The sequence below is a fragment of the Myotis daubentonii genome, chromosome 12, assembly GCF_963259705.1.
Source record: "Myotis daubentonii chromosome 12, mMyoDau2.1, whole genome shotgun sequence".
Taxonomy (NCBI): Eukaryota; Metazoa; Chordata; class Mammalia; order Chiroptera; family Vespertilionidae; genus Myotis; species Myotis daubentonii.
The window spans coordinates 18,742,966-18,755,084 of NC_081851.1; the positions used below are offsets into that span (position 1 = coordinate 18,742,966).

Here is a 12,119-nt window from a genome sequence, read left to right on the forward strand (position 1 = left end):
GCAGAAGAGAACTTAGGGATCATCAAACCGAGGGCAGTGTCACAAAGCAGCCTCCGAAACACAGAGCCGTGACTGCCTTCAGCTGAGCCGGAAGGCCCTGCTCCTGGGGAGCCTGCTCTAGGGGGATGGCGTGCGAAGGCCGTCGCCCCTTCTCCCTTGTAGAACCACCACAACTGGCGAAAATTACTTTAAAAAATACAGCAAACGGAGAAACATTGACTCATGAAAACCTGAATCTCGGTAAGAACGTCAGGAGTCCTCACCCACTCGGTTACCCACACTGCCCCAGTCAGAGAGCGGGCAGCTCTGCTCCCCGCGGTGCGGCCGGGAGCACTGGCCTCCTGCCCCCAGCGCCCCCTCTGGGGCGGGCATCTCACAGGAAGGGCAGGCGCCAGCTTCTGTCCTTCACCAGCCCTCACTCCTGGGGCAGAAGCCGTCCCTGGCACCGCAGGGCGCGATTTACCCCATTGCCCCCCCCCAGCTCACTCGCCCCAGCACCCAGAGGGAAGCCAAGAAAATGAAGGGCCCTGCTCCACGCCCTGTGCCCCGCGAAGAGCGGCTGTCCCTTCAGAGCAGGAGGCTGCGGTCCCTCCCCAGGTTCCTGCGCAGTGGGTCGGGCTTTCTCCAGGGGGCGGCGGGCGCAGTGGGCCTGGCCCTCTCGAGGGGGAGGCGGGCGCAGTGGGCCGGGCTTTCTCCAGGGGGAGGCGGGCGCAGTGGGTCGGGCTTTCTCCAGGGGGAGGCGGGCGCAGTGGGCCGGGCTTTCTCCAGGGGGCGGCGGGCGCAGTGGGCCTGGCCCTCTCGAGGGGGCGGCGGGAGCAGTGGGTCGGGCTTTCTCCAGGGGGAGGCGGGCGCAGTGGGTCGGGCTTTCTCCAGGGGGCGGCGGGCGCAGTGGGCCTGGCCCTCTCGAGGGGGAGGCGGGCGCAGTGGGCCGGGCTTTCTCCAGGGGGCGGCGGGCGCAGTGGGCCTGGCCCTCTCGAGGGGGAGGTGGGAGCAGTGGGTCGGGCTTTCTCGAGGGGGAGGTGGGAGCAGTGGGCCGGGCTTTCTCCAGGGGGAGGCGGGAGCAGTGGGCCGGGCTTTCTCCAGGGGGAGGCGGGCGCAGTGGGCCGGGCTTTCTCCAGGGGGCGGCGGGAGCAGTGGGCCGGGCTTTCTCCAGGGGGAGGCGGGCGCAGTGGGCCGGGCTTTCTCCAGGGGGCGGCAGGCCGGGAGAACAGCTCTGCAGCTCTCTCCCAAGGGCACTGACTGGTGTGAAGCAGAGCTTGGTGAAGCTTAGGGGTGAGGGCACGGTGGGAGGCGACTGGCATTTGGTGGAAAGCAGTCGAGGGGAGACGGTAGCTACTTTCCGGCTCAACTGTAGCCTGTCCAGAGGTTGACAGAACCAGGGAAAGAGCTGGCTGGGAAGAGCCGTGGGTGGATGAAGCCACAAAGACTGGCCACAAAGGGGACGCATTTTATTGGATCCGACTGTGCAGCCGTTTATGCCTGCAGGCAAGTCAGAAACAGAACTGGTGGTTGAAGGTGGCATGACAGTCGGGAAGAAATGCTGGACTGATCACTGATCCGTAAGGTGGAGCAGGCAGAGAGCCTTTCTCAGGCGGGGAGGACTGGACCCTGTAAGGGTGGCAGGAGGTCTGCGCAGTGCCAGGATTTTAGGATTCTAGTCACTCTTCAGTAATTTCCTCTTTCTTTCCTGTCTTTTAACACTTACCTACTGGACCACTGGGTTAAAATAATACATGCACATGGTACAGTTACAAATTTGAAAGGGTAAACTTAAGTCTCATTCCCTCTTCCGGCTCCACCTACCCAGTGTTTCCCAGAGGCAATTCCTATAAGGATTTGTCCTATTCATAAATTAAAATATGTGAGCATGTTCTTTAAAAACAGTCACGCACAAATACTGACATACTGTACAGCCTTATACTGCGTCTTGTTTTTTCAGTGGACAAAATATATATGCATATGGAAGATGAGCATTTTTTTAAATTATAAGTATTTCAGATGTACAAAAAGATGCAAATATAGTATAATGAATATCTGTGTATCCAGCCTAAGGTTTTTCCAGTTCAGTTGTTCTTCCCTGAAATCTTCTTTCTCCTCTACCCTCGGGCAGCTGCTGTACTGAATGCTGTGGCTACAATTTCCATGTGCACTTTGCTGCATGTGTATAATATACCCCCAAACAGTGCAGTGCTTTTATTGTTTTTAAATTTGATAGAGGTTGCATCATTCCGTAGTCTATAACTGTTTTCTCTCACCAGGTGAGAGTTACCCATGTGGATGTGTGCATCTGTGGCTCATTCATTTTCACTGGTGTATAGAGTCTCCTGGTTAGCATAAAGTTTGTTTCCATCTTTTTGCCATTATAAACAATGCTGATTTGAGCACTTATGCACATGTATGAGAGTTTCTCTACGATACATACTTAGGGATGGCAGTAAGTCTTCACCTGCTTTATCTTCATTCTTCATTCTTTTAATTGGCTGCCTAGTATTCCTTCATATCATAATTTACTTAGCCAGTCTAGTGCTGCTGGCCTAGATTGTTTGCAGTTTTTGCACATGTGAGAACATATCTGTAGAATAAAATTGCTGGGCAAAAGTGTTTTAATGAGGCCAGTTATATCATTTGATAATTATTTTTCTACTTAAATGAGCTCATCAGGTGACAGTATCAGATATCACATTAGTTAAAATGTTTTAAGTTTCACAGTATTTTCCAGCCCTGAATTCTGCCTGACTTACTAGTCAGTAATACTTCCTTGTATGCCCTATCCCCGTCCAGCCCCCAGTATGGACATACTTTTATAAAATAAAGGTATTAATTTTTAATGAAACCATTAATCTGGAAGTATTCAAGCTTAATATTTCTCATACAAGTGAATACAAGCCTTGTCTGGTATGATTTTCAGTTTGATTATCTCTTGTCTTACTAGGAACCGATTGCAAGACTCCAGAGCAGATGCAAAATGTAACACCACAGGGTTCTGCTCACCGCAGCCCAGGGGTCAGATCTGGCCCTCTGGCCTGTATTTGAATGGACCGTGAGCTAAGAATGTTTTTAAAATTCTTTTTTTTTATTTTCATTTTTAAATGGTTAAAAAAACAAAAACAATATCATTTTGTAAAACTTAGAAAAGTTCAAATTCCAGCCCATAAACGAGGTCCTGTTGAACAGCCACGCTCATTGCAGTTGCACTTGTGTGGTCTGTGCTGTCAGGCTGAACAGCAGGCTGAGGGAGCAGCTGCGCAGGCCAGGCTGCCTCATGGCTTCGATTGCTGCCTGGCGCCCTGCAGTGGCGATGGTGGTTTCTAACGCGGCAGTGTTGCGAGTGCCACACACACCACTGTGGTGTGACATTAGGAAGTAACTCCAGCGCTTACCACCACGTCAGCACAAAAGACGGCTCTGCGTGCTTTTGTTTAGCGCAGTGGCATGTGGGTTATTTCAGAGTTCGGAGGCAGTGTGGTTATTACGTAGTGACGCAGGAGCTGTGCTGAAGGATACATCTCCGTACCAAGCCCTCACGACACTATCCCCAGCTCACAGGAAAGCAATGGCCAGAAAATTAGAAAGTGAAATGGAATATTTCATCACAGCAGAAATTCTTCCCCAAAATAAAACATTCAAATGAGGCTGTATCCAAACTGAATTTCAAAGTGGCTCATGTGTTAGGCAACCAAGTAAAACACATTTACTTACCGTGAGTTATTTAAGTCACACTTAATCACACTTATTCACTCTCAGGGACTTCGCCATCATCAGCTCTATGCATTTTTGTCAGAAACGAACTGAGCATCCCGTGCCCTACCACAGCAGTTCTGGGGGCATGGCAGGGATTATACCTATAATCTTGAGCTCAGGATCAAGACTTTTCCATGAGAGAACTGCCTCCACCACTATTACCTCTTTGAAAGTTAATTTTTGCTGCAGGTTTGATATTTCTTAATGAATCCAGCCGTAAACTACAAGACAAACCAGTGCTTATATGCAAAACTTACATTGTAGTCAAGTCACTGACGACAACATTACTTGAAGTACAGGTAATAGCAGGCTACTTGAGCTTCCATACGTCACTTTCATTGAAAGTGATGATACAAGGCAAATATGAAAGAAGAATGTAGTAGCATTTCATACATCCTTTCCAAGTGATATGTGCTCCATTAAAATCATGTGCTTGTGGATTAATGTCAGTATTTGGCTGTTGTGAAAGGAAATGGATGAAGTATAGAAAATTTTACTAATCCATATTAACATATGACCCCTTGCAATTGATTTTTAATGATAAGGAATACTGACTTTGAATTCTAGTTAATTGAAATGTTATCACCCAAAACCGAATTATATTCTCCTTAGTACACCTGTATTAGAAAAGAAAGTTTTACTCCGTTGTTGTTACATCTTGAATTTCATCAATAAACATTTTGTGGATATTTGTTTTCTTTCCATATCTGTACCTACATGGTATCTTCAGTTTCCCTCTTGGCCAAAATATTGACTGCCTGCCTTTATAGAAAAAGTTTGCCAATCCCTGGCTTAGAGAAATGTGGCTCAGAACAAACCATTTCCTGCCACTTTTCAATAGCATTTTTTGGCTTTGTTTTAAAAAGAATATTATTCCTCACGGCAAGAAAAATGGAGTACAAATAACTTCATAGAATTTCTTGGTCTTTATCCTTGTGGGAGAGCTTTTCCAGCTTATCATCTATAATGGTTTCATGTTGTAATTTCTGGAGAAGGTATTACTTCTTAATGCCTTTTAGATGTGACCTTGGGAAGAATACACACAGACTGAGCCCCTGCTCGAGGCCAGCCATTGTATGTGTGTCTCTTTGAAGCACTGAAATTGGTTGTTACTGCCTTAACTCTCAAAGTGGTTAGACCGAGGGCTGGTAGTCTATTTTGGTGAGGTTTGAGTAAGTCACATTTTGCTAAAAACCTGTGTTAAAATCTGTTGATGCCAAAATATATTTTTGTTTTGTTTTTAATTTACAATAAGAAAACATATAGCTCTGCCTCTTCAGATGGATTGCTTCTGCGTCATGAAAAATTTTAAAGTTGAATAAAAATAGGAAGAAGGAAAAAATGTACCCGTGCCCTGTGTGAAGACTCCACTAGAAATCTTGTGGTGTTTTCTTTCCTGCTTTACATCAGTGAAATTTGACGAGGGCCTGTTCCGGCCTCCCCAACAAGTGTTGATTTTTATTTTGAAGGGAAATTTGAGAACGGTGTTGCAGAAGGAATGGTGGATCCCAGCCTAAACCCCATTGCAGCCTTTCGACTTTCAGTTATTCAGAATTCTGCTGTTTGGGCCATTCTCAATGAGGTAAGGGCAGTACATCAGTGAAATAGCTTAGCCTACATTTTTTTTTAACATTTTGATTTCATATTTAAGACCTTTTTGGAAATGAAAATTAATTGCCTCATTGTACTCTTCACAATTTTGTATTTCAGATTCATATTAAAAAAGTCACCAACTGATCATCTCCTAAGAGACCAATACATTTTTTCCTGTATGTTTGTTGATTAAAGATAGTGAACCATGTACTTTTTTTTTTTTTTACTTGAACACTACCTCTTGTGAATCTACTGTAGATGGTTGTCATTTCCACTCGGCAAGTGACTCTCCCACGGATAATATATTCATTCAAACCTAAGCTGTCCTCCAGTTTTAACTTGACTCAAACATTTTACAGCTACGACAGCCTGTTAATATGACTTGTACTACTTAGGTATTATACTAATACATAAGAGTTGTACATATTGTTACATTCCTTAAATTTGAGAAAAAATGTTAAATTTTATGAAGGGGGTACTTTTGAGATTCATTTATTTTACTATTATAGACCCTCTTTTATAGATTATCAGGGATTATATATAAATATATAAATATACATAAAATGTTATGGAATTAATTTATTAGAAACACTTAAGAAGTACATATTTTTGTGCAGTAAATTTTTGAATCGATACTTTTTTTGAAAACCAATTACCTTGCTTTTTTAAGTTTTCTGTATTTTCCTTCGGAAAACCAAACATAAGTTAATGCCATTTTTCAAATGCACTGCCATTTCCGAGTGATTCTAGATTGATTTCCTTACAGAAGTGCTTTTTGACAGTAGCCCCCCGCCCCACCTTACCTGCAGTTTGGCTTTCCACGGTTTCAGTTACCCTTAGTCAACTGTGGTCCAAAAATATTAAATGAAAAGTTCCAGAAATAAACAATTCATAAGTGTTAAATGTGCGCCGTTCTGAGTGGTGCGATGAACTCTCACGCCGGCCCTCTCCCGCCCACCTGGGACGTGAGTTACCCTTTGTCCAGTTTCCGCACCTCACTTCATGTCGCCACGCAGGCATTGTATCATCTTGCCTCACAAGGAGGAGGGTGAGTACCGTACAATAAGATACTGAGTTGGACCACATTCACATAACTTTCCTTACAGTATGTTGTTATAATTGTTCTGTTATTAGTTATTTTCAACCTCCTCCTGCGCCTGATTTATAAATGTTATCATAGGTGCGTATGCACAGGAAAAAACATAGTGTACATAGGGCTTGGTACTAGCCGTGGTTTCAGACATCCACTGGGGGTCTTGGAACATGTCCCCTATGGATAAGGGGGGGACTACTGTAATTGCTGATCTTGAGCAAAATGTTTTTGTCATTCCTTAAAGCCAAGATTTTTAAACCAATGTCCTTTTTGAGGCTTATTTTACTATATTGTGTATGGTGTATAGCCACAAAAAAAATCAGTCTGATAATTTTAATGTACAGGGATGATGCCTTCAACCCAAATTATCATGGATTTAGCTCATTATATTTCCTCTGATGTGTAAGATGAACTCTTTTTGATTTTGTCTTTATTCTGTGAGTTAGATGCATTATCTCTTTTCTTGTTGATCCTTATATATCTGCACTCATGAGTTTTGACAAAATGTTTTCTAGATAATGCTATTGTGTGTCATAACTGGTTTAATATTAAAGAAAAACAAAATTGTGATATTGGTTTTTGATGAAAGGTATTGTAGCAGTTGTATGTTTTTCCAAAATGATGTTTCCTATTGTATTAGAACTTATAAGTAAATTCATATCTAAAGTGTATTATTCATAAACATGGAGTTCCAAATTCTGAAACATACTATAACAAAAATATTACTAGCTTTAGCAATCAGTGATCTTTACAAAAGTATTTTACTTTTAACATTTTCTGAATTATCAACATCAGTTCCCAACCAGTAGGTGGCAGCTGTTGGGGATGGATCCTGAGCTTTCAGAGGAGTCACTGGCGGGCTTGGGGGGCGGGCGCTGCCCAGAGCCTGCAGGAGCGCGCCTGGTCCCCAGTGAGCTGGGCAGTTCTGAAGTGGCGAAGGCTGGGAAGCACTGGTAGAGTAATTCCCATTGCTCCGTATTGGAATAATGTTTAGTTACTTTTCTCTATTAAAAAGTCATGTTGCCCATGATTTTTATGTCAAACTACAGTTAAAAAATTTTTGTGACTTTTACTTTTTCATTTAAAAAATTTTACTATTGATTTTCTATAGGCAGATTTCATTTGAAAATATCGTTTCATTATAAAGTTTGGCGCTAGCTTAACATAATTACTGCTCTAACAGATTATCGGGAGGTGAAAATCTAGAGGTAAGTTTAGAAGTCCCTCGTTCCCTGCTGCCTAAGAAGCCGTCTCTGATTGCAGGGAAAAGCCTCTAAAGGCCCCGAGGGGACAGCCATTCCGGGCGTCAGCCTTCAGAGGGAGCCTTTTCCTGCTCACTTTCCTCCAGGATTAGCTCTCCCCTCCTGCTCCTTAGAACACTCCCAGACAAATCCTGTCCATCTTCCACGGCCTCTCTGGTGCGCCCTCCCCATGAATCGGTTTCCAGTGCCGACAGCAGTGCCTGGCACGGGGCAGGTGCGCAGGCAGTGCCTGGATGAGGGACCCGCTGTCTCAGACCCTTCTTTCTCAACTCCCTTCACCTCCTGTCCTTGCCACACATTTACGTACACTCAGCTCTGGAGTTTTTGATAGTTTATGGGGCGTGCATATGTGTGTGTGTGTTTCTCTGACCAAATTCAAGCTCCTGAGGGCAAACCTGAAACTCGTACTTCTTCCCTGTGCTCTGCTGCAGCCGGTGCTCCTACTCTCATTTATTTCAAGTGTTTTTTTTGGTTTCAGAGGAAGGGGAGGCAGGGAGGGAGAAACATCAGTGACGAAAGAGTCATTGATCGGCTGCCTCCTGCACGCTCCACACTGGGGGTCGAGCCCACAACCCAGGCATGTGCCCTGACCAGAATTGAACCGTGACCACCTGGTTCATAGGTCAACGCTCAACCGCTAAGCCGTGGCTGCTGGGCCCGTCTCATTTTTAGTTGCCTCTCCTTCCCCGAGCTCTACACTAGACGGTCAGAAGCAGCCATGCTTTCCTCGAGCAGGAAGTGATAGCGGCAGTCCGGAGTTGTTAGTGAGTGAGGGGTTGGGACAAATCAGGCCAAGAGCCCTGGAACGGAGAGTCAATTACTGACCTTGCGAGGACACTGAACCACCTTCAGTGAGTGGGGAGCATCAGATGGGAGAGCACCGACATCAAGAAGGCATGGACCTGGCACCTGGTGTGTGTTTCACCGAACTGGTCACACTCTGGAGCTGTGCTGTCCCAGATAGTGGCCGCTAGACCGTGGTGGTTCTTTAAAATCAACATCCGTTCGGCTCCGCCCTTACTCTAGCTACAGGGACGTGCTCCAGGGCCACCTGTGTCAGGTGGCCACGGGGTGGGCAGCGCAGGCCCGAACATTCCCTTCACTACAGAAGCTTCTGTTGCCAGCACTGTGTTGAGCTCCCTGATAGGAACATCGTAGAAACCAGAATAATGAGTTTCGTTAATTAGGTTAACAGTAGACACACAGAGTATATCACAGTGCAAATGATGATTTTGGATAAGAAGGGGTCGAGGACCTATTTCTAGCATTCTAAGAGCTAAGATTTCTGTGTTCTTTGACCTACTTCTCAATGTTCTTTACAGCATGCCCTGTACCATACTCTGTAGACAAAAAGAGCAATGGTGTGAAGCTGTGAGATTAAAAGCTTTGGCAGAAGTGAATGCAATGGGTTATTTAGCACACAGACACGTCTATTACAGACAAGTACATGTATATTAACTCAACCATTGGCGATGTCTTTGAACAAAGGTATGGCTTTTCAAAGCAATGGTTGCACCATTAAGTAATCAGGTGTCATTATTAATCACATTATTTATCATGTGAGCCTTTAAAGCAGTTTTCTCAGGCTAATAGCAGAAGTTAGAGATTCAAAACAGGAGGAGGCAGCATTTCCTGGTTTAAGATGGAAGCCACGTAAGGAGAAATGCAGATGGCCTTAAGCTGAGAGGCCTCAGCTGACAGCCCAGGCAAAGGGCCTGCATGGCCCCAGGCACCGAACACAGCCAACACCTGACCAGGTGGGCAGGCGGGTTCTCCTCTGCCTTACGACACCTTGATTCCAGCCTGAGACCGGGCAGAGCACTCAGTCCAGCTGCCTGGACTTCTGTGAGATACGCAGTGAGTTTCCAAATTTGTGATGATGTGTTATGTAGCAATGAAAGATGAATACGGTATTTAAAAGGTGAAGAGGGGAAATCTTCGTACAGATCCCTCTAGTATGGTGGTGTTTTCGGCAAATGCATGAGTAAAATCTTACTAGGAAATCCTACACCTGTGCTTCATCTGGGATTTCTATGCCAGAGATCTATCTTCATTGGAAATTTGTTGACAAAAACTTGTAGCATCTTAGTAGTGCGTCTAAAGCAGTGGTTCTCAACCTGTGGGTCAAACGACCCTTTCACAGGGGTCGCCTAAATACATCCTGCATATCAGATATTTACATTACGATTCATAACAGTAGCAAAATCAGTTATGAAGTAGCAACGACAATAATTTTATGGTTGGGGGTCACCACAACATGAACTGTATTAAAAGGTCGTGGCATTAGGAAGGTTGAGAACCACTGTTCTAAAGGAACTGCTAGGAGTAGGAATCCAACAGTGTATAAGGAATCTTTCTCCTAGAAAAAGTATTACCTTGTGCCGATTTAGTCTGCTCAGAGCCTGTCAGTATATTATTTAAGAATGATGAACAGTGGTATTTTAAATAAGATACTAAATTAGGAGGAAAGATCCTTCTGCCTTTATGTAGAGACGATATGATCAATCTACTTTGTACTGGAGTATTTTTTTTTTTAAACCAAAACTTATTGTCTAAGCACAGATCAAATCCTATAGTGCCAACCAAATTTTTGTACTTGGCAGATATTTTCCAAAATATCTCTGCTAGTGAAGTTTTTTATTTTGGTTTGTCCATTAACTGTGCTTATTTTTAGTATAATGCTATACTTACCCTTGATGTAAATAAAATAAAACTAAAGGGAAAAAAATGAGGCGCTAACACTGTCAGAAGTCAGAAATTGGGGTCATAAACGTATCTTATGTTTTGAGGGAACTTACATATCACATCTATCTTTTATAGAAAACTTTTCCAAACTATGTAGCAGTATTATAGTGTAAAGTTTGTTGTAAATTTTAATCTTAACAGATATATGCCATAACTAGTATGCTTTCTTTAATGCATGTGGATAGACAATACTGACAAGACTATTACCACAGTGTATTTTTTTAAAAAATAGGATTTGTTACTATGTCCATATCATCAATATCTATATATAAGCCCTTCTCACCGGAAACAGCCCCCTCACCAGTGTGGGCACTAAGTCACTTTCAAAGGGACGGGCAAGAACAACCTGGCACTCCCCAGTGCATTTGAGTTCAGAATTTATAAGACACCATTCAAGACAATAAACTGTGTTGAATGGACTGTACTTTGTGCTGTTATCCCGTGTTGTCACTGTTGCAGTAAAAGTGTAAAGTCTGTGCTAAAGTCAGGTCTGTTTGTTGTGGGGAGTCCTCAGATGTTAGGGAAGCTATTCCATGTGCCCCTTGCTGCTAGCACTTCCTTGGTTTAGTAGCTAGCAAACTGTCCCGGAATCAGGTTCGGTACTCAAGTGTGAGTAGCATTTCATGATTTATTTGCAATGCTCAGTGTTTGCTGAAAACATCTTTTGAATACATTTTCTGAGCCTTAAAAATGGTGATATCGCCAGTACTGTAAGATGCACTGCCAGCAGATTTGATACTCTTCATTAAGTATAGACAGTAGTGTTTTCTAAGGAGATTTAGAAGTCAGCTGATTCACATAATCATGCTTCATTTATGGAATGAGAAACTAACGTGTTTTCTCGTTGAGAACACTGCGGGAGAGGTGGTGTGCGCATCCGGGGAAGTTTCTGGAAGTACCCTTGGAGAAGCTGCCTGAGGAATTCGTTTCCCAAGTTGTACTCACTTTTTTTCTCCTTAATGTATTGTACATATTCCTTACAAGGTCGTTATTGGTTGAATGGGTAATACCTGTAGTAATATTTTAGGTACCTGTTAAATTTTCAAAGGAAGCTTATTTTCAAATTTGCTGCTATAACTTAACTGGTCCTGTTGACTGTGCCTTTCATCCCTGTTTGTGCCACACCGTTCATGTGTATTTGAAATAAAGACGTTTAAAAATCCATGCTGAATTCAAGATTCCCTCTAATAGAAAAATAGGTAAGACTTCATGAAGCAAATTTTACTGGTTTTAACACTGATATAATATATTTGAACTACTTTCAATTAGAAAACAGCAGTGGATCCTCTATGGGGGTTTTAGAAAATCTTGAAAGAAAACCTTGGTGTTGAGACAGTGGTTCTCAGTGTGACGCAGATACTCATACATTATGTGCTGTACTCAGCTCCCAAATTAAGCGCAGCCATCACGGGCCACCTCACTCTAAGAAGTGTGTGTTTTAGCAGAGAAAATGCTCTTAAAGATATTTAGGGCCTGAAGGGTCCCAGGTTCGATTCCGGTCAAGGGCATGTACCTTGGTTGCGGGCACATACCCAGTAGGGAGTGCGCAGGAGGCAACTGACAGATATTTCTCTCCCACCGATGTTTCTAACTCTATCCCTCTCCCTTCCTCTCTAAAAAATCAATAAAAATATATTTTAATAAAATAAAATGCAGCCCAGTAGTAAATGGAGGCTGAGTAAGTA

The 12,119-nt window shown here is 43.7% G+C and overlaps 1 protein-coding gene across 7 annotated transcripts in view; it reads left to right on the forward strand.

The window, feature by feature from the left end:
* The window catches only part of MGAT4A (alpha-1,3-mannosyl-glycoprotein 4-beta-N-acetylglucosaminyltransferase A), a 108,780-nt gene extending 97,182 nt beyond the window's left edge, over positions 1-11,598 (forward strand). For 5 of the 7 annotated variants that reach the window (XM_059659005.1, XM_059659008.1, XM_059659006.1 and 2 more), the window contains 2 exons: positions 5,211-5,323; positions 5,452-11,598. In XM_059659005.1, coding sequence (XP_059514988.1) covers positions 5,211-5,323; positions 5,452-5,478 — 140 coding nt within the window. In that variant the 3' untranslated portion in view covers positions 5,479-11,598. Of the gene's footprint in view, positions 1-4,996; positions 5,178-5,210; positions 5,324-5,451 lie in introns of those variants that run through there. The other 2 variants (XR_009447884.1, XM_059659007.1) reach the window with 2 other exon arrangements.
* The last annotated feature ends 521 nt before the right edge of the window (positions 11,599-12,119 follow it).